This window comes from Scyliorhinus canicula, chromosome 8 (assembly GCF_902713615.1).
Source record: "Scyliorhinus canicula chromosome 8, sScyCan1.1, whole genome shotgun sequence".
NCBI lineage: Eukaryota > Metazoa > Chordata > Chondrichthyes > Carcharhiniformes > Scyliorhinidae > Scyliorhinus > Scyliorhinus canicula.
This window is the reverse complement of record NC_052153.1, coordinates 48,278,025-48,301,415: the sequence shown is the minus strand read 5'-3', so window position 1 is coordinate 48,301,415 and position 23,391 is coordinate 48,278,025. Positions and strand designations below refer to the sequence as shown.

The 23,391-nt window shown below is 41.9% G+C and overlaps 1 protein-coding gene across 3 annotated transcripts in view; it reads left to right on the top strand.

The window, feature by feature from the left end:
- tnksa (tankyrase, TRF1-interacting ankyrin-related ADP-ribose polymerase a) overlaps window positions 1-23,391 on the top strand; it is a 181,252-nt gene that overhangs the window by 5,402 nt on the left and 152,459 nt on the right. For all 3 annotated transcript variants that reach the window (XR_005461565.1, XM_038804500.1, XM_038804499.1), the window contains exon 2: window positions 19,194-19,418. Coding sequence is in view for 2 of the 3 variants with exons in the window: in XM_038804500.1 (XP_038660428.1) it covers window positions 19,194-19,418 (225 nt within the window). In the remaining variant the exon portion in view is untranslated. The remainder of the gene's footprint in view (window positions 1-19,193; window positions 19,419-23,391) is intronic.

The window sequence follows — 23,391 nt, the reverse complement described above, 5'->3', positions numbered from 1 at the left end:
AGTTTTGCCTTTATCCTGAACTGCCAGTTGTCCAGGATTTTTACCAATATTGGGGTGGTGAGAAATTGGCCAGTGGAGGTGTTTAGTTTAAAAATAAACCTAGTCTCCCAGCAGGGAATTGTCTAGTTTCAGCTCAGTTCACTAAGCCATGCATAGGACCAGTAGTTTGCTGTACATGCTAGTTTTCAAATGCCAATACATGCTGTGCATTGCTGTGTCACAGTAGTGGAGCTCATATGATAAGCTATCTTGGTGGCATCTATTAGAGCAAAGCTTTTGCCTGAATTTATTCAGTTTTCAAGTTGCGTTGTAGCATTTCAGTTTGCCATTCACCTAAAAAGCACATGTGGTAGTCATTGAGTGCAATTATTTTCCATTATACGTTTTTCATTATAGTGTGAGATCGAAGTCCCAAATGTTGATACTTGATTTTTAAAAAATAAATTTAGAGTACCCAGCACGGTAGCACAAGTGGATAGCGCTATGACTTCACAGCGCCAGGGTCCCAGGTTCGATTCCCCGCTGGGTCACTGTCTGTCCAGAGTCTGCACGTTCTCCCCGTGTCTGTGTGGGTTTGCTCCGGGTGTTCCGGTTTCCTCCCACAGTCCAAAGACGTGCAGGTTAGGTGGATTGGCCATGATAAATTGCCCTTCGTGACCAAAAGGGTTAGGAGGGGTTATGGGGATAGCGTGGAAGTCAGGACTTAAGTGGGTAGGTGCAGACTCGATGGGCTGATTATCTTCCTTCTGCACTGTATGTTCCATGTACCCAATTCATTTTCCAATTAAGGGGCAATTTAGCGTAGCCAATCCACCTGCCCTGCAGCTGTGGGCAAAACCCACACAAACACGGGGAAAATGTGCAAACTCCACACAGACAGTGACCAGGGCCGGGATCGGACCTGGGACCTCGGCGCCATGAGGCAGCAGTGCTAACCACTGCGCCACCGTGCTGCCCTCCAAAAGTTGATTCTTAACCACATGCTGGATTTATTCTGTTAACTGCTTGATAATTGTAGTGAAAATACGTTTAGTATTTTGTTTTAGCCTATATAACTATTTAACATAAATTGAATTTGAGTTTTGAAAAGCCTTTCAAGGTGATGTAAAGTAGCGTAATGGTTATATTACTGGGCTAGTAATCCAGAGGCCTAGACTCATGATCTGGAGAGATAAGGTCAAATCCCACCAGCTGGGGAATTTAAATTCAATTAAGTAAATCTGGAGTAAAAATCCATCAGTAATGGTGTCTGTGAAATGACCAGATTGCTGTAAGATCCCATTTGGTTCATTAATAACTTTTAGGGAAAGGTATGTGCTGTCCTTGCGCACCCTGGCCTAAATTTCGCTCCAGACCCACAATAATTTGTGGACTTTTAACAGTCCTCTGAAATTGTCTAGCAAGCCACTCGTGGCTCACCACCACACCTTCTCAAGATAGGCATGGGCAATAAATGGCAGTCTTCCTGGCAAACCCATATTCCTAGAATAAATTTTTAAAAGATTTTTAAATGCTTGGGTAATGTGTTAGGATAGCACATACCTATTTGTTACATGTTGGATGATCTAAGCTCATATAGAATGAAGTGTTGGAACCAATTTTGGCACATGAAGTGTGCATTTGTTTTTTCATTTGTATCTGATCATATAAAATGTTTGAGTAGTATTCAGTTATAGCTTCCATATTACAAAAAGGGATATAGGAGCTGTTATAAAGATGCAAAAATGATTTCCAAGGATGTTACTAAAACACGGTATTTATCAGGGAAAACTGAACAGGTTGGGTTCTCTTCACTAGATGAGAGAATGCTGAGAGGCAACCTGATAGAGATCTTAAATTTATGAAAGGGGTTGATAGGGCAGATAAAGAAAAGGTGTTTCGACTATTGGGTTGTCTAAAACGAAAAAAGATAAACATGAGATAGTCATTAATAAATCCAAAAAGGAATTCAGGAAAACCTTCTTTAGGGCTTTCAATGCAGATCTAGATTGTAAAAGCAGTTGAGATGATTAGCATAATTGTATTTAAGGGGAAGCCATAAAAGTACATAGGGGAGAATGGCATAGAAGGATATGTTAATACTGAGATGAAGTAAGGTAGGAGGACCAACAGACATTGAATTAGCAGGAGTAGGCCATAGTGGGCAGCACGGTAGCATAGTGGTTAGCACAATTGCTTCACAGCTCCAGGGTCCCAGGTTCGATTCCAGGCTTGGGTCACTGTCTATGTGGCGTCTGCACGTTCTCCACATGTGTGTGCGTTTCCTCAGTTCTCCGGCAAGATGTGTGGGTTAGGTGGATTGGCTATGCTAAATTGCTCTTAGTGTCCAAAAAAGGTTAGTTGGGTTACGGGGATAGGGTGGAGGTCTGGGCTTGGGTAGGGTGCTCTTTCCAAGGACCGATGCAGACTTGATGGACCGAATGGCCTCCTGCACTGTAAATTCTATGATATGGCCAATTGAGCCTGCTCTGCCAGTCATTGAGATCATGACTGATCTGATTGGGGGCTCAAGTCCAAGATTCTATCTACCTGTGCCTTAAAAAAATATATCAATTGACTTCCCGTCCCCAACTTTCAGGGGAAGTGCGTTCCAAAGTGTATTTACAACCCTGAAAGAAAAAAATTCTTCTTATCTCTGTCTTAAATGGGAGAGCCCTTATTCTTAAAGAAGGCCTGCAAGATACCTGAATACCGACATGGACCTGTTGGGTTGATTGGCCGACTCTTGTGTTGTAAATATATGTCATACTAGTATCAGTTTTCCTAACTCAGGTCTGGTAGCAGAACTGGGGAATAGTCATTTTGATCCAAAACATTAACTTTCTCTCCAAGGATGCTGCCAGACTTGCGGAGTTTATCCAGCATGTTCTGTTTTTATTTCAGATTTCCAGCATCCGTTGTATTTTGCTTATTTTTCCTAACTCCTGCCGTAATCAGAAATGATGCCATTTGTCTTGCAGCTGCCTCAAGTTTATTTACATCCTGTGATGCAAGGCACAATAATGAGTTTTCTGTTTGCCAGCCAACTAACATTTAAAGGCTTGCAGCACAGGCACTTTATTTTCAGGTAATGTGTGCTGTTTGGCTATTAGTCTTCTACTATGAATTGGCATTTTTGCAATTGCAATTTGACCCTGTCCTTCATTGAGGGATTTACAGAGAGGCGGTGGCGTAGTGGTATTGCCACTTGCCTAGTTAACCAAAGACCCAGAGTAATGTTCTGGGGACCCAGGTTCAAATCCCGCCACTGCAGATGGTGAAATTTGAATTGAATGAAAATCTGGAATTGAAAGTCTAATGATGACCATGAAACCATTGTCGATTGCCCTAAAAATCCATTTGGTTCAGTAATGCCCCTTCGGGAAGAAAATCTGCTTTCCTTATCTGGTCTGGCCCACATTTGACTCCAGGCCCACAGCAGTGTGGTTGACTGTTGCCCCTTCAAGGGCAATTAGGGGTGGGCAATAAATGCTGGCACAGCTTGTACCGCCTACATCCCATGAAAGAATTAAAAAAATATGGACATTGGGGTCTTTCAAACGTTTAATATCAAGACATTGTGTGCATTCATGTGCCCAAATTGTGAGTGATAGTTTTATGTTAGGTAGATAGTCCTATCAAATATGTTGTGATGTCTTTGATATCCTAATGTTGTATTAAAAATGTCCAGTTATGGTTTTATAATTAGCTAATTGAGTTGTTCTGTCGCACTTCATAGTGTTTAATTTTCTCTTTGGTACTTTAAGCAGAAAACTCCAGTGCTCCCGTTTGCCCTAACGTTTATACTTTCCTTCTTCTTAGCCTGTGGATACAAAAGCAAGCTGTTTTGTTGCCCTCGCTGAAATCAGCAAATTGAACACGGGTCTGGCAGTAATTCTGGGGCCTTTCTGGCGTAACTGACTCAGCACCACCCGCTGCAGTACATTAACTCAATGAGTTATTGGGGACTTTGTCAACTGTCATATAGACAAACAAATGTGAAATTGGCATTAGCTGTGTGCTGCAACCTGTTCAATTCCCATGCACCTAATTATAGTTCTTTGGATACTGTACTCTGATGTGTTTACACTCTAAAATTGAAGTTGCAGCAGAATATTCACTTCTTTTGCTTGTATCACGTTAATATTTCCACATAGCAGTACTTATTCTTGAGCTCAATGTGTAGACCAGGGGTGGGCAAACTACGGCCCGCGGGCCACATGCGGCCCGCCAAAGGTCTTTATGCGGCCCACCAAGCCATTAAAAAAAAAAAAACATTTTTTTTTTAAGGTTAATGGGGGGGGGGGGGGGGGGGGGGGCTGTTGGGTTACTTACTGGTATAGGGTGGATACGTTGACTTGAGTAGGGTGATCATTGCTCGGCACAACGTCGAGGGCCGAAGGGCCTGTTCTGTGCTGTACTGTTTTCTGTTCTATATGAGGCGCCCAGAATCATAACCGGGTGAAGTAATTATTTTACTTAGTATACTATGCGGCCCTTTAAAATTGTGAATTTCTGAATGTGGCCCTTGCACGGAAAAGTTTGCCCACCCCTGGTGTAGACATTTCACCACCTCTGTCAGTTTGCTGGACACCTGGAATTGTATATGAATCTAGGTGTGTGTATGGGGGGAGGTGGGGTGGAAAGCAAGAAAGGCTACAATAAAGATGTAGCAGGAGGCATGTGGTGGCTTGTATGTGTTGCCTCTCTTAATAGAGATTTGCTAATTTAAGTCATGCATTTAAGCTCTTTACATGGCCACTTTTTGTATTTGAACCATTTTATTCTGTCAGGCGTTTAGTTAAAAAGTCCTGGTAGATTTCCTGTGGTATTGTTCAGAGTGCTATCCTATCATATATGTAAAATTGTACGTCACGTTATATAGCTGTGTTTCCTCACTATGTGGAGCATCCTCCATATCTTCATTATCTCCATTTGCTCGGCAGAAACACTGGTCTGGTTTCATACAGGAATTTAAAGCTTTTTGGTGTGTTGTGACAATTTATCTGCCTTGACTGTTTTATTATTGCCTCATGGCAGACTGGTACAAAAGGTAAAGTTGTATGGGATTTGGGGTGTGCTAGCGAGATGGATAAAAAAACTGGCTTGGCAACAGGAGACTGAGTAGCAGTGGAAGGGAATTTTTCGGAATGGTGATCTGTAACTAGTGGTGTTCCACAGGAATCAGTGTTCAGACCACTGTTATTTGTAATATATATAAATGATTTAAAGGAAAATGTAGATGGTCTGATTAGCAAATTTGCAGATGACACTAGGATAGGTGGAGTTCCAGATAGTGAAGGGGACTGTAGAGAATACAGCAGAATATAGATAGATTGGAGAGTTGGACAGAGAAATATGGCAGGTGGAGTTCAATACGAACGAATGCGAGATGATGCATTTTGGAAGATCAAATTCGGGTGTGAATAATACAGTAAATGGCAGCACCCATAGAAGCATTGACATACAGAAGGATCTGGGCGTTCAGGTCCTTAATTTCATTAAAGTGGCCAGGCAGGTGGATAAGGTGGTCAAGAAGTCATAGGGCATGCTTGTCTTCATCTGCCGGAGCATTGAATACCAGAGTTTGCAGATCATGTTACAGTTATATAAAGCTTTAGTTCGGCCACATTTGGAATAAAGCGTTCAGTTCTGGTCACCACACGACCAGAAGGACGTGGATGCTTTGGAGAGTGTGCAAAGAAGGTTTACCAGGATGTTACCTGGTCTGGAGGGTGTTGGATATGAGGAGAGATTGAATAAGCTTGGATTGTTTTTGTTGGAAAGACGAAGACTGAGGGGAGACCTGATTGAGGTCTACAAAATTACGAGAGGTATAAACCGGGTGAATAGTCAGAAGCTTTTTCGCAGGGTGGAAGACTCAATTACAAGGAGGCACAGGTTCAAGGTGAGAGGGGGAAAGTTTAGGGGAGATGTGCAGGGGAAGCTTTTAATGCAGACGGTGGTGGGTGCCTGGAACCTGTTGCCAGTGGAGGTGGTGGAGGCAGGCACAATAGCAACGTTTAAGATGTATCTTGATAGACACATGAACGGATGGGAAATGGAGGGATACAGATCGTTTGGGCAATAAGTAGTAGGTCTAAGTAAGGAATCTAGATTGGCGCAGGCTTGGTGAGCCAAAGGACCTGTTCCTGTGCTGTGATAGTCTTTGTTCTTGATCTATTCATAACTACTTTTATCCCAAAATTCCATTTTGTGGTGGGGTGGGAGGGTTGCATTATAGTTAGGATATGTATCCTCTTGCCCTTAGTGACAAGTACGGCTGAATTTGTTTATGGTTAGTGATCATCGTCTGAAGCAGACAAAGCATGTGCAATAATAGCAAGGTCTGTGGGCGTCTCAAGGTGATTTTTGCCTGTGTGGTCCTGAGGACTTCTGTGGAAGGAGATTTAAAAATTTGGGAAAACAATCAACATCAAGCTCTATTTTAACATGTTGCAGCACGTCTGATACCAATTTCAGATTTTATTTGTCTGAATCACAGTTGACACAGCCTTCTCTGATTTTCCTCTGAATGTATAGAATTGTGTGTGATCATGGTTTTGAGGCTATTACTGTACAAGGCTGGAGCCGTTTCCTGGAGAACATGAATACCCATCCATTGCACGGACACTGACTGTTGGCCAGTTTAGTCCTGCTAACATGACCTGACACTGCATGCACTCTTCATTGAGCTAGGGCATTAGTGAGTAAAGCTATCTGGTCATGATTAAAGGATGGTTATCTGGTCATGATTAAAGGATAGTGATTGAATCAAGGACTCGTTGTGATGTGATGATGTTGACCGTTGCACTGATTATAATGGCCACCTGAACCCTGAGGTTAAGCAGCAGCCTGAACGTTTGCAGTTTATACGGATTTTTTTTTTCTAGGTGGCTTTGTCCATTTTCCGCCATGGCAGCAGTTTCTTTGCTCAGTGACTGTTCAGGGTTCATACCGTGCCAGCATTTAATGCAAGTTAAATATTAAGGCAGCATAGGGTTATGTTTTGGTTGATTGCAAGAATGTTGCTGGATGATGTCACTTGAATGAATAGGCTGCATTTAAAAAAGGGAGAATCAGTCAATACATGATTCAAGTCTGCCTTTAGTATTACATTGTTCTTATGGAAAGAATTTTATGACATGATTTCACACATGACAGAAATCATAGAATCCCTGCAGTGTAGAAGGAGGCCATTCGGCCCATCGAGTCTGCACCAACCCTCTGAAGTACCCCACCTAACCTTTCGGCACTAAGGGGCAATTTAGCATGGCCAATCCACCTAACCAGCACATCTTTGGATTGTGGGAGGAAGCCAGATCATCCGGAGGAATCCAATGCAGACACTGGGAGAATGTGCAAATTCTACAGGTTGGAATCAAACCCAGGTTCCTGGTTCTGTGAGACAGTAGTGCCAACCACTGTGCCACCATGCCATGTGAATGCTATGAAGCTTTAGAGAATTTAAAACAACTACCTGTACATATATTTGTAATCTGTATGTATGCCATACGCCATACTTTTGTTTTATAAATTTAGAGTACCCAATTCATTTTTCCAATTAAGGACAATTTAGCATGGCCAATCCACCTACCCTGCACATCTTTTGGATTGTGGGGCGAAACCCATGCATACACGGTGAGAATGTGCAAACTCCACACGGACAGTGGCCCAGAGCCGGGATCGAACCTGGGACCTCGGCGCCGGCCTTACTTTTTAACTGTAGAGGCAAAGGGGCTTAAGGAATAATTCTCATGTGTATGGCCTAGATGACTGAAGACCAGACTGCCAATTTGAGATGAAGTGAGAGTGGGATATCTACAAGATGCCAAGTTAAGTTTGGAAGTGAAAAAGAGAAGGTTACAGATATCAGGAAGTGATTTCAGTGTGGGTATGACACTTTTTAAAATTTGAACTGCTGGGGACCTGGGAGACAATCTAGGTCACCAAAAGAGGTAATGGGTGAGCAGGGTTTGTTATGGGATAGGATGCAGAAAGCAAAACTTTTGATGAGCTGAAGCTTGTGAAAGATGCAAAGCTGAGGCCAGCGGAGGAGCATTGGATTATTCATGTTTGGAGATGACAATAGATTGTGTAAGAGCAAGAGAAACTGAATTGAAGGTTGAAATCAAAGAGGATGAGAAGTTGCTCCGAGCAGATATCTTGGTGAAAAGTTTGAGGTAAGAGAAGTTATGGTAGACAGAGTGTTTAAAGTATAAGTATGAAGAGTACTTGAAGGAGGAAAAAAGTACTAACAAACTAGGGCTACAGACCAGATTATAATTTGTCACTGCGGCAATTTGGCCAGGGCAGCTACTGTAAACTGTAGCCAAATGGTGAGGCCTCACTAAGGGGCTTAATGCCAGTGCCTGCTTTTCAATCATGGATAGAATGTTAATCCAGTCATTCATAATAAGGCAGTGGGTGGCTGGAGCTTTGTTATTGAAGGCATAGATATTTTGCAGTGATATGAGGAACAGGGAATGTTTTCCCTTCGCAAAGTTTGAGGGACCTCTGGTGTATGGGTGGGATGTGCGATGGAAATTGGGCTGGCAAGAATAGTCTCACAGTATGTTAGATTGGTGGAATAATCAGTAAGAGATTCCAATGGTGAAACAGTTCAAGTTGCTCCTCAAAAGGAGAACTGGCCAGTATGATTCTGAAATTACATTTTTCACTTTTAGTGAGAAGTGCATTATGTCAGAATAAATGATTGAAGTTGGCCTATGGACCATTTCATCCTTCATATAAGAGAAATTGAAATTCATAGAATAGAAAGTTAATATTGCAGCAAAATTTGAAATATCGAATGTTAGTACTGTGTAAATATTGACGAGAAACAACATTGTTTTTCATTCTATTGTATGAATAAAGCCCAGCTGAATTATTTCTGATAGAGCTACATGGTGAACAGAAATTCAAATGTTATCATGATGATGCGTATAGATATTATCACCAATTCTCATTGTAAGTCTAGTATCATTTTCCACTTCTAAGGCTTTGTTCCTCATAGCAAACTGTCTGTTGCTAAAAATTTTGGGCTTTGTTTTTAGCCTCTAAAGGAGTCAATAGACTAATTCAAAGATTCAAACATTCTGATGGAAATTCACAAGCCATTTAAAAAAAAATATTTAGAGTACCCATTTCATTTCTGTCCAATTAAGGGGCAATTTAGCATGGCCAATTCACATACCCTGCACATCTTTGTGGGTTGTGGGGGTGACACCCACACAGAAATGGAGAGAATGTGCAAACTCTACATGGATAGGGATCAAACCCGGGGTCCTCAGCTCCGTGAGGCAGCAGTGCTAACGACTGCACCACCGTGCTGCCCATGAGCAAGGTCACAAACCTAATGCAGATAGTACCAGACCTGCTGAGTACTTTCAGTATATTGATGGTAAAATAGGTGCCCCTCCTGCCACTCCCAACTCGTACATACCGTGTATAAAATTAATTATATCTTTTTTTTTTTTTTTTTTTTTTTTTTTTTTTTTTAATTTTTTTATTGGAATTTTTTGCAGAAAATATAACAAAAAGTATAGCAAAAAGCAGTAATATGCAACTAACAGCCCCATAACACCCACAATTCCCCCCATACCGTAACATCACATGTATCACATTCCCCCACCCCCCCCCCCCCAAACAAGAGAACTTAACCATAAATTAAAATTAGATAAATCAAATTTAAATAAAATAAGCTAACATAATCAACGCCCCCCCCCCCCCCCCCCCCCCCCCGGGTTGCTGCTGCTACTGTCCCAGTACCCTATCGTTGAGCCAGAAAGTCGAGGAAAGGTTGCCACCGTTTAAAGAACCCTTGCACCGATCCTCTCAGGGCGAATTTAACCTTCTCAAGCTTAATAAAGCCCGCCATGTCATTGATCCAGGTCTCCACGCTTGGGGGCCTCGCGTCCTTCCACTGTAGCAAAATCCTTCGCCGGGCTACTAGGGACGCAAAGGCCAGCACACCGGCCTCTTTCGCCTCCTGCACTCCCGGCTCTACCCCAACCCCAAAGATCGCGAGTCCCCATCCTGGCTTGACCCTGGATCCCACCACCCTTGACACCGTCCTCGCCACCCCCTTCCAGAACTCCTCCAATGCCGGGCATGCCCAGAACATATGGGCATGGTTCGCTGGACTCCCCGAGCACCTGGCACACCTATCTTCACCCCCAAAGAACCTATTCATCCTCGTCCCAGTCATGTGGGCCCTATGCAGCACCTTGAATTGGATGAGGCTAAGCCGCGCACACGAGGAGGAAGAATTTACCCTCTCCAGGGCATCAGCCCATGTCCCGTCTTCGATCTGTTCCCCCAGTTCCCCCTCCCACTTCGTTTTCAGCTCCTCTACTGACGCCTCTTCCTTCTCCTGCATAAGCTTGTAGATATCGGATATCTTCCCCTCCCCGACCCAGACCCCCGAGAGCACCCTGTCACTCACCCCCTTCGCGGGGAGCGCAGGGAATCCCTCCACCTGCCGTCTAGCAAATGCCTTTACCTGCAGATATCTAAACATGTTTCCCGGCGGGAGCCCAAATTTCTCTTCCAACTCCCCCAGGCTCGCAAACCTTCCGTCGATAAACAGGTCCTTCAGCTGTCTAATGCCCGCTCTATACCATCCCCGAAATCCCCCATCCATGTTCCCCGGGACGAACCTATGGTTCCCCCTTAACGGAGCCTCCATCGAGCCCCCCACTTCTCCCCTATGTCGCCTCCACTGCCCCCAAATCTTGAGGGTAGCCGCCACCACCGGACTCGTGGTATACCTCGTGGGAGGGAGCGGCCACGGCGCCGTTACCAGGGCCCCCAGGCTTGTATCCCCACAGGACGCTCTCTCCATCCGTTTCCATGCTGCCCCCTCCCCCTCCATCACCCACTTACGCACCATCGACACGTTGGCCGCCCAGTAATACCCCGAGAGGTTGGGCAACGCCAGCCCCCCCCCATCCCTACTCCGCTCCAAGAAGACCCTCTTCACCCTTGGGGTGCCATGCGCCCAAACAAATCCCATGATGCTGCTGGTCACTCTTTTAAAAAAGGCCCTAGGGATAAAGATGGGCAAGCACTGGAAGAGGAACAAGAACCTCGGGAGAACCGTCATTTTGACGGATTGCACTCTGCCCGCCAGCGATAGCGGCACCATGTCCCACCTTTTAAATTCCTCCTCCATCTGTTCCACTAGTCTGGTGAAGTTAAGCTTATGAAGAGCCCCCCAACTCCTGGCCACCTGCACCCCCAGGTACCTGAAACTCTTCACTGCCCTCCTGAAGGGGAGCCTCCCAATTCCCTCCTCCTGATAAAATTAATTATATCTTAATCATATTAATCTTTTTCTTGCCCTGGAAATTTTGATTCCATGGGTGTTGGCTATTCATCGACGGGAAAGATAATTCTGTTTCTCGCTCCGCAGGTGCTGCCTGACTTGTGCATTTCCAGCATTTTTGTGTTTTTATTTAAGGCATTTTGTTTGATTGTTTTATGGTTTCACAAAATAATTTGGAGCTTTGAAGCCTGCTGTATACATTTCTCAGAGTTAATGTTCTGCTTCCTAATTTCTTCAATTCGGTCATGGTCATGGGTGCTCACCTCCATCTAGCAATTTATTTGCACCGTCAGCTCCTAATGCTTCTTATCATTGGGGACAATAACTAATACCAGATCCTCCTGTTTGGCTTCACATCTGTCCGCAGGATATTCACGCAAATCTGGAGATAACTTTTCTTCCCTATTTATCACCTCCGAACCATCCATATTCTTGAACCTTGGAGCTTGCAGCTTAAGTATCTACAGTTGGCTGGTCACTGCCTCGTTGAACAGTGTTGTGAATTCTTCCTTGCAAGAATGAGCACAGTAAGAAGTCTTACAACACCAGGTTAAAGTCCAACAGGTTTGTTTCAAACACGAGCTTTCGGAGCACGGCTCCTTCTTCAGGTGAAGAAGGAGCCGTGCTCCGAAAGCTCGTGTTTGAAACAAACCTGTTGGACTTTAACCTGGTGTTGTAAGACTTCTTACTGTGCTCACCCCAGTCCAACGCCGGCATCTCCACATCATTGCAAGAATGAGTGTGGGAAGGTTGTAGCATCCTGCTATCAAGATGTGTTTCAGTTATATCAGTTGAATACTGCATATGTTTTAAGTCCAATATTTGTGGGCACTATTTTGTTACCATATTAGAGACTCTTCATAATAATGAACCCAAAATATCTCATCTTTATTATCAATGTCAGTAACTTGTATAACTTTTTAACATAGGAAAACACCCCTGGGTGCTCCCCAGGGCATTGTCCAACAACATTTGACACTGAGCCAGATAATGAGACGTGAGAAGTTGACTAAAAGTATTGTCAATAGGTAGGTTTACAGGAGAGAAATAAGAGTCATGAGAAGTGGAGAGGTTTGGGAAGGGAATTCTAGAACCTAGAGCATTGGCATGAAGCCGAGGGTGTACCTTGCAGTGTATTAGTGCTGGAGGAGATTACAGACATAGGGTGGGGTGAGGCCCTGGAGAGTTGATTAAACAAGGATGAAAATGCTTACATTGAAGGATGAGAAATTTTGGCAGAATTCAGTCTTTTTGACTATGGAATTCTGCCGTTTTAAATGTTTTTTCTGACCTTGGCTTTCCCTCTTCATCATCCTTTTGCTTTGCTGCGGGTGTGCATAATCTGAGCGGGTTTTGTTCTGCTCATGCCTCATCAGCAATTATTGACTGCATAGTACCTGCCAGTTTCCTCATAAGGGGAGGTCTGTTGGGCATCACTGGTGGATTTTGTTGTTGTAGAAGTCGAGGATGCAGTGGATGCTTTCTTCAGACCTGGAATACATGAGTGGATTTGGATAAAGGTTTTCTGCCTGCCCTGAACACTAAACTGTTGAATGGGAGAAAGGCCCCAGTAATGGCGGAGTTCCGTAGCCCAAGCCATGTGCTGGCCTGACATGAGTGTCTGTTCATGTTGACTGTTAAGTGAAGAAGTGCAGTCCACTCTCATCACATTAATATCGCTGTTACTTTGGTAGGGTTCTTCTTTCGTTCCTTATGTAATGAAGTACCTGGAAAGTCAACATCCTGGCCAGATAAGGTGGTGGTTAGATGTCAGGGATGATTTACCTTTGTCATTGTCACATGATGTGTGATTTTGCTATTTATTTCTGTATTATGGCAGGCTGGAAACCAAGTTGGTGGAATTCAAACATAGACTTTTTTTGGAAAATGCCCATGGATTTGAAAGGTGACAACATGGTCAAGAACTTTGGAGAGACAAGGGAGTTTGGAGACAAAGTATTTGTTTGCAAAGGTGGAGGGGTGAAGGATTTTTTATGAGAGAGGTGATGATGGCAGGTTTGAAGAGGTACATGAGAGAGGACCATTGATGATATCCACGAACATATTATGTTTTGTGGGAATAGAGCAAGATACAAATGACCTAGCAGCAAGCTTAAACCTCAAAAAACACAAGTATTATCTTTGGTCTTTGTCCAAAGCTGGCAAGTCATTGTGATTTTTTTTTCTACCGCTCGTGTGATCTGTTTTTTTATCAGTTAGCAGGGTTTTACTCCTTAACCAACTCGGCAGAATCACCTCGATTTAGTGCTTATCCAGCAAAGGCAATGCAGCAGCTGACTCTGGCACTGGCACAGCCCCACAGGAGTTGATGATTCACTTGCTGGTGACTCATGTTATTGTGTTACTAAAAATAAATCTCTTTGTAGGCACAAACAACTAGCTGCTGTTGCTCAAGAATTTTGTGAAAACTGGATTTGTTCCCGTGGGAATAAATATTTCTGTCTTCCCTCTTTCCTCTGATTCCCAAAATATTTTAAAGGGCAGAGAGCGTAACCAAGACCATTAGATTTTTTGACACTCATACAAAAAGTGAATTGTGGATTTGGCAACTGTCAGCCAGTCTGCCCAATTATAGGGAATAGTAGCCCTTTATTATGGACAAGGCTGCTGGTTTTATTGACAGATCTGACTGAATATTGTATTGCGATTCTTAATGTCAGTAAATATCTTGTTAACCTATGTATTAAAAATAATGGAATTTACGTTCTTTAATCACTGGAATCGAGTGATCATTTTGTTGGTCTTAACTTCTCTCATTGTACTAAATGCTGACCATGTGAACTTGCTATCATTCCCGCAGGGACAGCTAACAGTGATTGCAGCATATGCTTTATCCGAACTGGCGGGCTTCCCATGGCAGTTTGGAAAGGGCTGATAACTTGTTAGAGAATGGTTTGTAAAAACCTTGTAATTAAGCCATTCAATATAGAAAAAAAAATTCAAAAAGAATGGTCAAATTCTGAAAGACCATCTAAAGTCAGATAACTTGGTTGGTTGAACCGTGTGGCTAGTTGGTGTTGGGTTTAAATCCCAGGAGAATTCACGAGCATGTCATCTTTCTGAGAGAGAAAATAAGCTCCATATTTTAGGATGTTAGGTGGGAATAGGAAATTCCATGAACTGTGCAAAGGTTTTGTCTAGTTTCATCCAACTGGTTGCCAATAGAAATCAGGACCAGCAGGGCACCCAAGTGGGGAAACCATGTGAAGATTAATCTGAGGGTAATCTCATTTTTGAAGTCTATCCTCTGTAAACATATGTTGAAAAAGTTTAAAATTGGTGCTTCATTTAAAATGAAAAAGTTTAAAAGATTTGAATACCTGCAAAAGAAAATAAATTAGTTGAAGCTGTAAAAATGAGTGCAGGCTTGAGGGCTACACTATAGAAGCCTTGACAAGTACTAATGAAAAATAAGGAGAAAAAAAATAGGAAATGCTAGAAACACATGTTAATCTGTAACTAAAATAAATAGAATCATAGAATCCCTGAGCAGGAAGGTTATAATGTTTGGTCATGCATCGGGACAAAAGCAAGCAATTTAGTAAGGTTAGCAAAAAAGGGTTAAGGAAAGTGAATGAGCTAGTAGACCAGTTTTTGACATGATGTTCATATTAGAAATACAACAAAGAATCCCTACAATGCAGAAAGAGGCCATTCGGCCCTTCAAGTCTGCACCAAAAGAGCACCCCATCCAGGCCCACTCCCCTGCCCATCCCCACAGCCCCTTTACCTAACCTACACATCTTTGCACACTTAAGAGGCAATATAGCATGGCCAATGCTCCCGAACCAATGTTAATGTTTAGTCGAAAACAACTAATGTAAAATATCAATGCGGTCCTGTATAAAATACAAAGGACAAAGAAATTTGCAAATAGCAGAGAAGTAGTGGGTGAATAGATACGAGAGGTCTCTGTACACATGTGATGAAGAGAAAAAAGAGATGTACCAAATAAGAAACAAAGAAATGCAAGTAAAATATGATGGATCAGCCAGCCATGGGAAAAGAAAAAGATTGTGTTGAATTCTGAGTGACTAAGGAGATGGTAAATAAAACAGGAGACTGATACCCACAAATGGACATGAAATGAATTAATGAGATACAGTCTGTTGGAGACAGAGTAAGAGAGTCATCTATGGTGCAGAAGGAAGCCATTCAACCCATTGAGCTCCTGTGATTCTCTGTAGAACAATCAGTCATCTTATTTCTCTCTAGTGTCTGAACAATTTCCTTTTGAAATCATTGATCGTCTCTGCTTCCACCACCCTCATAGGAAGTGTGTTCCAGATCATTATAAGTTGACTACATCAAAAAAGTTCTTCCTCGTAGACCCCATGCACGTTTTGCCCAGATCCCTGAACCTGTGTCTTCTATACCTTGTATTGTCAGCTAATGGGAACAACTTTTCTTTGTCTACCTGCCATCTGCCAGATATCTCCTCAGCACTCTTTGCTTCAAGGAGGTCAATCCCAGCTTCTCCAATTTACTTAACTTTGTAGCTAATTTTCCTCATCCCTGTTTAAACTCATCAAGAACCCTCATCTTTAAAAAAAAAAAATTTAGAGTAGCCAATTCTTTATTTCCAATTAAGATTCAATTTAGCGTGGCCAATCCATCTACTCTGCACATCTTTGGGTTGTGGGGGTGAGGCCCACACAGACACGAGGAGAATGTGAATCCTCATCTTTTCTTTTTAAATTTAGAGTACTCAATTCATTTTTTTCCAATTAAGGGGCAAGTTAGCGTGGCCAATCCACCTAGCTTGCACATCTTTTTGGGTTGTGGGGGCGAAACCCATGCAGTCACGGCGAGAATGTGCAAACTCTGTGCCGCAGTGCTAACCCACTGCGCACCGTGCTGCCCTGAATCCTCCTCCTTTTTTTAAAATTTAGATTAGCCAATTATTTTTTCCAATTAAGGGGCAATTTAGCGTGGCCAATCAACCTACTCTGCACATTTTTGGGTTGTGGGGGCGTAACCCACGCAGACACGGGGAGAATGTGCAAACTCCACACGGACAGTGACCCAGAGCCGGGATCGAACCTGGGACCTCAGCGCCGTGAGGCGGTTGTGCTAACCACTAGGCCACCGTGCTGCCCTCATCTTTTTTAAAGTGCGGTGCATGTATAGTTCGACAGGCTATTCCATTAAATTTAGATTCATTTTGTGAACTAGCCCAAACAGTTCCTTTTGATGCCATGTGTATAGCTGTTATTTGGCACAAGAGAAAGGATATGTTTGTAAGCTTCCTTGGGTCAGCAATTATTCATGTCCATCTTTCTGCAGGTGTGCGTGCTAGACCGAGAAACCCACTCCTTGAATCTTGACCCGGGTGTAAATTGGTCTTCATCCTCCGATGGAAACGTCCTCAATTATCAATGCCTCACCGATCAGCTCCTCTTGGAGAAATAACGTGAATTCTTCAGCTTCATGATATACTATGTTAGTCCTTGTATCTATCAAACTGTCAAAGAAAGGGACAGATGCCTTTATATGAGTCTTGCCATGTTAAAAAGGACAATTTCCCTCTTTATTGCCAATCTTGGCTTGATCCCGAGTGTGTCAAGAGTGTAAGATGATGTACATTTTACATGTTGGATAATCCAGCTACCTTTACAGTGCTGAGAAAAATTGCAATTTTAGATGTTTTATTGCATCCCACAAAAAGCATGACGATGTGACATAACCTCAGATTGGTGAGGATGTTTGTCACTGATAACTGCAGTAGAAATTTCCATGTCTTTTAGCTTTTGCACTCAACATGCCTCCTGTCTGCCATGTTCCAATATTCCTAGCTGCATCAATTAATTATACAGGATGTGAAAAATAGCAATTGCTATCTAATTTCATAATACTGTTTTGACAAGTCACATTTTTTTAAAAATCACCAGTTTGTAGATAACTCATAGTATTATCAAAATGTTGATTTGATTTGAGAAAGGATATACTTGCATTGGAAGCAGTCCGGAGAAGGTTCCCGAGGCTGATTCCTGCATTGCCGGGGTTGTCTTATGAGGAAGGATGAAACAGGTTTGAGCCTATAATCATTGGAGTTTAAAGGAATGAGAGATGTTCGTACTGAAGCGCACCAGATGCTGAGGGGGCTTGACAAGGTAGATAAGAGCATGTTTGCCCTTGTAGGATTTGCTGGAAACATGGGGCACTGTTTCAGAATAAGGAGTCTCCAGAGATGTGGAGGAATTTCTTCTCTCTATCAATCCAAGATAGCAGTGGAGGCTGGGTCATTGAATGTATTCAAGACTGAGTTCGAGACACTTTTAATTGACGAGAGTTCAGAGATGTTCAGGTAGCTCAGTGGGCCAAATGGCCTCTCCTATTTCTTGTGTTATTTCAGGCAATTTCTGTAATTAGTTTTATAGTTAATTTCTATTAAAGTCACTAATACAAAATCCACATTTTTATCAAGTAACTAATTGCCTTATTTTAAAAAGTCAGGATTTTGTAGAATGTCCTGGAAATATTGATACGAATCATAAGCTGAAGCAGCTATACTTGCAAAATGCATTGTGTTCACACTTTTCCCCCCATTAAAAGATGTATTTGGTGTTTATTTGCACAACAGTCAAATATTGTTGGATCTGCCATCAGTCGAGCTTTGAGAGTTTGACCTCTTCACAAAATAATATTCACAGGAAAACAAATACTGGCTTTCATGGTAAATTGACCCAAAGTGCAAAATTTTGAAAAAAATCTTTGATTCGTACATTTGGTTTGTTGTTTCAAACTGGGTAAGTTTGAATCTTGAACAGCAGTAGTTGTTTATTTGGAACACATTTGATGAGCATGATGAATATGTTTTGTCATGGGTTGTGCTGCAACATGACCTAAAGGCAGAAGTTGACATCATTAGTGCTATTTGCTTGCAGCCTTTTGTGAAAGCAAATGGAAACTGAGAGAATTTAGTAAGCAAACTGAGTATAATATGAGAATCTAGCGAGGGAAATTGTTTAAAAGTAGTGATTATTCCTACAATGGTTACACATTTTTTACAACTTTAAAGAGGCTGCCTGTTTGCTGTTTCCTTCCCTCTGTATTCCACCAAATGCATATTTCCTGAGTTCATTCTAAATCATATTTCCTTCTTTAAGAAAATATTTTTTCCCCAATTAGTGGCAGTAAACCATGAAAACTTGTGGATTTTGATTTCTTGGTGCTCCACATTACAATTTCCAATAGTTGTGCCAGACACACGGTGCCTGCATTGGGCTGTTTCCATTGTTTCTCATAATTTGTAATTAATGCTGAAAGTTGAAATATGCTTTTGATATAAAATTCATTTATGTCTAGAATTTGTAGTAACTTTGATGATGGGGAAGAGCAGAATATAGTTTATATTACCTCATGCTACATTATAACTGGACTGCTTTTATAATTGCCTTAATCTCTGTAAAGGAAGTTTTGTGTGATCTTTGTTTTGTGTGATCAAATATGTATAGGGTGACGATGCTATCTAGTTTTGCTCTGTAATGCTAAGTATCAAGGAAATGTACTGCAAAATACACTGATGCTCATACTTCACGTTGGCCCTCAAATTTGAAATCTGACTTCCTTTTTTTCTGCGAAGTCCAAACAGTTTGGGACTGTCACCTCGGTTTGTTATAATGTAATTGTTTTGATTTTATACCTCCCTTGAATTATTTATAATCTGTATACATTTGCTGAAAGTTCTTGCATTGAAAAGAATATTGCTGATTTGTTTCCAATGCACCCTTTTAATCTAAGGGTTAAACACTGTAGCGTTGATAACTGAATTCCTTTTGATTGAATATTCCTGAATTAGTTGACAGTTGTGTGATTGTAGTTTGTGGGTAATTCAACCACTGAATTTTACATCTTGTTGCAGGATTTGGCAGGAAGGATGTTGTAGAACATCTGTTACAAAATGGTGCAAATGTTCACGCGCGTGATGATGGCGGCCTGATCCCACTACACAATGCTTGTTCGTTTGGGCACGCGGAAGTTGTCAGTTTGCTGCTGTGTCACGGAGCAGATTCAAACGCTCGAGACAACTGGAATTATACACCCTTGCATGAGGCAGCGATCAAAGGAAAGATTGATGTCTGCATTGGTAAGTAATTTATACCATGATTTGAAAATGGTCCAAGATGAACCGTGAATAGAGACAGAAAATATTCCCATTAAGATGTTTTGAAAGTGACTGAATAGCAGGAAGGGCAAGGCATTTTGATTGACATTTCAAAGATAGATTTGGAAGAGGTAAAGAAGCTCAACGGAGCTCTTTGAAACTCGGCTCAAAATATATTGTGCTATTTTGGAAATTAAGCAATGGCTGACCAGAAAGGTCACAAAAATGTTAATAAGACTAAATCAATGCTGGTTAGACAAGTAAAAACAGGCAATTAACTTGGCATGAATTAAGCTGCTATCTTACATAGCATTCTCAATTTGTAATACATAGGGGAAAAAATGAAAGCATGCAGTTTGCTGTGTCTCAAATCTATGAAGGGGGATAGAAGTGCTGTAGACACTGGGTTTTTTGCTAAGGGAGTGGGGAGGGTATGCTACCAGGAAATTCAGACTTTTGACATTTTTGATGTGGTTTCTATCATTTTGGTGTCCGTTCCAAGTCTGCCTTTAAAGCCAGACATAATTATCTTGGAAAGAATGCAGATACTTTAAACATGAAAATATTTGTAGACCTTGATACAACTTGACAGCATCTGGTTCCTTTTATTAGGAATTTGGCCCTTGCATGGCAGTTATTTGTGTTGCATGCTGACATTTAACTTTTCTTATCCACTGCCTGCTTTTGCAATTTTTGCTAACAAAGGTTTACACAAATTTAAATTTCTCACACTTGCTCCATTGTTGTCAATGTGGCTTGATTTTTCTTCCAATGCACTATTAAACCAGATGAGTTTGAGGAAGAGGTTACTTACTAATCCTTTGGTAAAGAGCTGGGTAAGGAATTTGGCTGGTCTTTGACACTCCGCTTGCTGCGGTGAGGAACATTTTCACTTGAGTTACTGTTTTGCTTTTACTGCATTCAACAATTCACACTGCAGTGAAATCATTGATTTTAACCCTGTCAGAATTAATGTTCACATTCCAGCTCTCATGATTGTAATTAACATATTAATCACACTGGTCAACAATTGATTTTAACCACATTACACTTACCAATTTAGTTATACTACGATTAATTGCTTTGTTTCACAACTCTATGGCTACAGTTCAGTTAGAGTTCATTTGAATCCTCCAGCATCTCACCCCCCCTCCCCCATAATGGTAATCTGTTCCAACAAACCCCAAAGGCCTTGGTGACTCGAGGGCGATCTTTGCAGCACCAAATATGGAATCTGCACCTATTTCAATTGGCAAATGTCATTTGGTTCATGAGGCTAACTGACAATGGTTAGAGTCCATGGTTTGGACATGCTTTTTCACCGGAACTTTATATGGTGTAATTTGGTAAGTATTCTGACACTAAGGGCAATTTAGCATGACCAATCCACCTAACCTGCACTTCTTTGGACTGTGGGAGGAAACAGGAGCACCCGGGGGAAACCCACGCACACACGGGGAGAACGTGCAGACTCGGCACAGACAGTGACCCAAGCTGGGAATCAAATCTGGGACCATGGAACTGTGAAGAAATTGTGCCAACCACTATGCTACCATGCTGCCCTGATTAAAATTGGATGCTGCGTTTGTCTGCAGAACAATCAGCCTATTTCAAAAGTAATCCACTGTTATGTGAAATATTAGTAATTTCTGAGATGTGATGAGTTTTACATGTCTGTTTCATTTTGTTCACATTTTTGAGATCAATTTAAGATTTGGATTACCAATCTACAGAAACAACGTGCTAACTGGTTTAAGCTGATAGCTAATGTCAGAACTAGATTAAATGTTTTAAGCAGTTATTTGATGTTAGTTGTTTACAGTATATCGACATAGTTTATGTTTACTGTGAATGCGGGGACTGCAGCAGTTATAATGTGTGAGCATTTAAGCACATTCTCTCTCTAGTGTGCATTTCTATTTATCTTTTCCACTACCTGTACAGTACTCATTCTTAAACTGGAAGAAAGTTGCTCCTGTGTATTCGGACTGGCCAGTTTTGACAGTACTGAATATTGTCATACTTCATTAACTCTACCTGATGATCCAGCGAAGCATGTTCATATGTTCTGGGCATGCCTGAAGCTTCGGGGATTCTGACAGGGGTTTGCGGATGTCATGTCCAAGTTGTTAAAAACAAGGGTGGCACCGAGTCCAGCGCTGGCGATTTTCGGAATGTCGGAAGATCCGGGAATCCAGGAGGAGAAAGAGGCAGACGTTCTGACCTTTGCCTCCCTGGTAGCCCGTAGACGGATACTACTGGCATGGAGGGACTCAAAGCCCCTGAAATCAGAAACCTGGCTAACTGACATGGCTAGTTTTCTCTGTTTGGAAAAAAAATCAAGTTTGCCCTGGGAGGGTCAATGTTAGGGTTCGTTTGGAGGTGGCAGCCGTTCGTCAGCAGAAGGGGATGGTTTAGTTTAGATTAGAGTGTAAGAAAGGTGAGACCTGTGAGGGAGGAAGATGGCCATTGCACTATGTTTATATTTGTATGTACATTGTTCTCTTCAGTTATTGTTATAAAACCATAAATACCTCAATAAAATGTTTATTAAAAAATCTCTACCTGATTCGAACCCTATTGATGAAGAGCAAGGAGAACATGTGCATGACAGTTGCGCTTTACTGCTGTGCGAAGCAACTCTCAATGATGTTTAAATATGCATACTAATTTTAACCTGGTGTTGTTGACTCCAGGTCAAAGAAGCTATTCACATAAAATGAGAATAGCAGTGTGCCCTCGTGTTTATGCTTTTAAATCCCAATCTCCAAGAGAAATTGTATTTATTCGTTTTCAGATCTTTATTTCTTGTACCTAATGAAACTCGGGTGACTTACCTTCCAGAGTTGGCGAGCCCTAACTGTAGAAAGCCTGCAATTGAACTTGAACCGTTGCACAGCCAATTCTGTATTTTCTAGCAAGATAAACTACACCATTTGTAGCATGACCAATGCTGTCCTGACAAAGATCAATGACTTTGACGCAGAAGAGAGATTATTTCAAGGATATTTATTGTCTTCCAGTGGTTTGTTTAGCCACTGATTCCCTTTCCTGTGCTCTAAGTGTACATAAATGCACCTGTGCACTTCTAGCTACTTGAGATACCAATGCTGGAGAAGGAAATTCTTCACAACAATTAGAAGTATTAAGCATTTGATGAAGTGTTAGAAGTGATATATGTTCTTCATTTACATTGTTCATTTAACACTTAAGGTATTACTCTAAATTGATGAAGAAATTGACATTATCTTAAGTCTGTGCCTAATCAATGTGTATGTTACCCATGTCAAATAATCTCTCATCACTGCATCCCAAGTACCAAACTATTGCCCTATTGATAGCTTAAAAATGTATGGTCAAAATGGGATGGTTTTTGTGCTATAAAACTTATTTTTAAGTAAACAGCATTTTGTCTAGGCCTATGTCCCATCCAAACACTGTTCCCGATATTAGGCAGCACTTTCTGTATTGGTGCTCCATCAACACCGGATCTGGCCCTTGAAAATTGCATTACCGGTTTTGTTAAGGTAAGTAAAGACTGATTTAGCAAAGGTTGCCCCTCAGATTTAAAGTTGGTTGTCCTTTAGATTCTTAGTCTTGATATTAAGACAATGATGAGGTCAATCCAGTGGTGAGACAGGTTGAAATAAATACCACAGTGAGAAATAGGTCTTTACAGATGCAGAGATAGAGGTAACCCCAGGTTAAAGAGGTGTGAATTATCTCAAGCCAGGACAGTTGGTAGGATTTTGCAAGCCCAGGCCAGATGGTGGGGGATGAATGTAATGCGACATGAATCCCAGGACCCGGTTGAGGCCGCACTCATGTGTGTGGAACTTGGCTTTAAGTTTCTGCTCAGCGATTCTGCGTTGTCGCGTGTGCCGAAGGCCGCCTTGGAGAACGCTTACCCGCAGATCAGATGCTGAATGTCCTTAACTGCTGAAGTGTTCCCTGA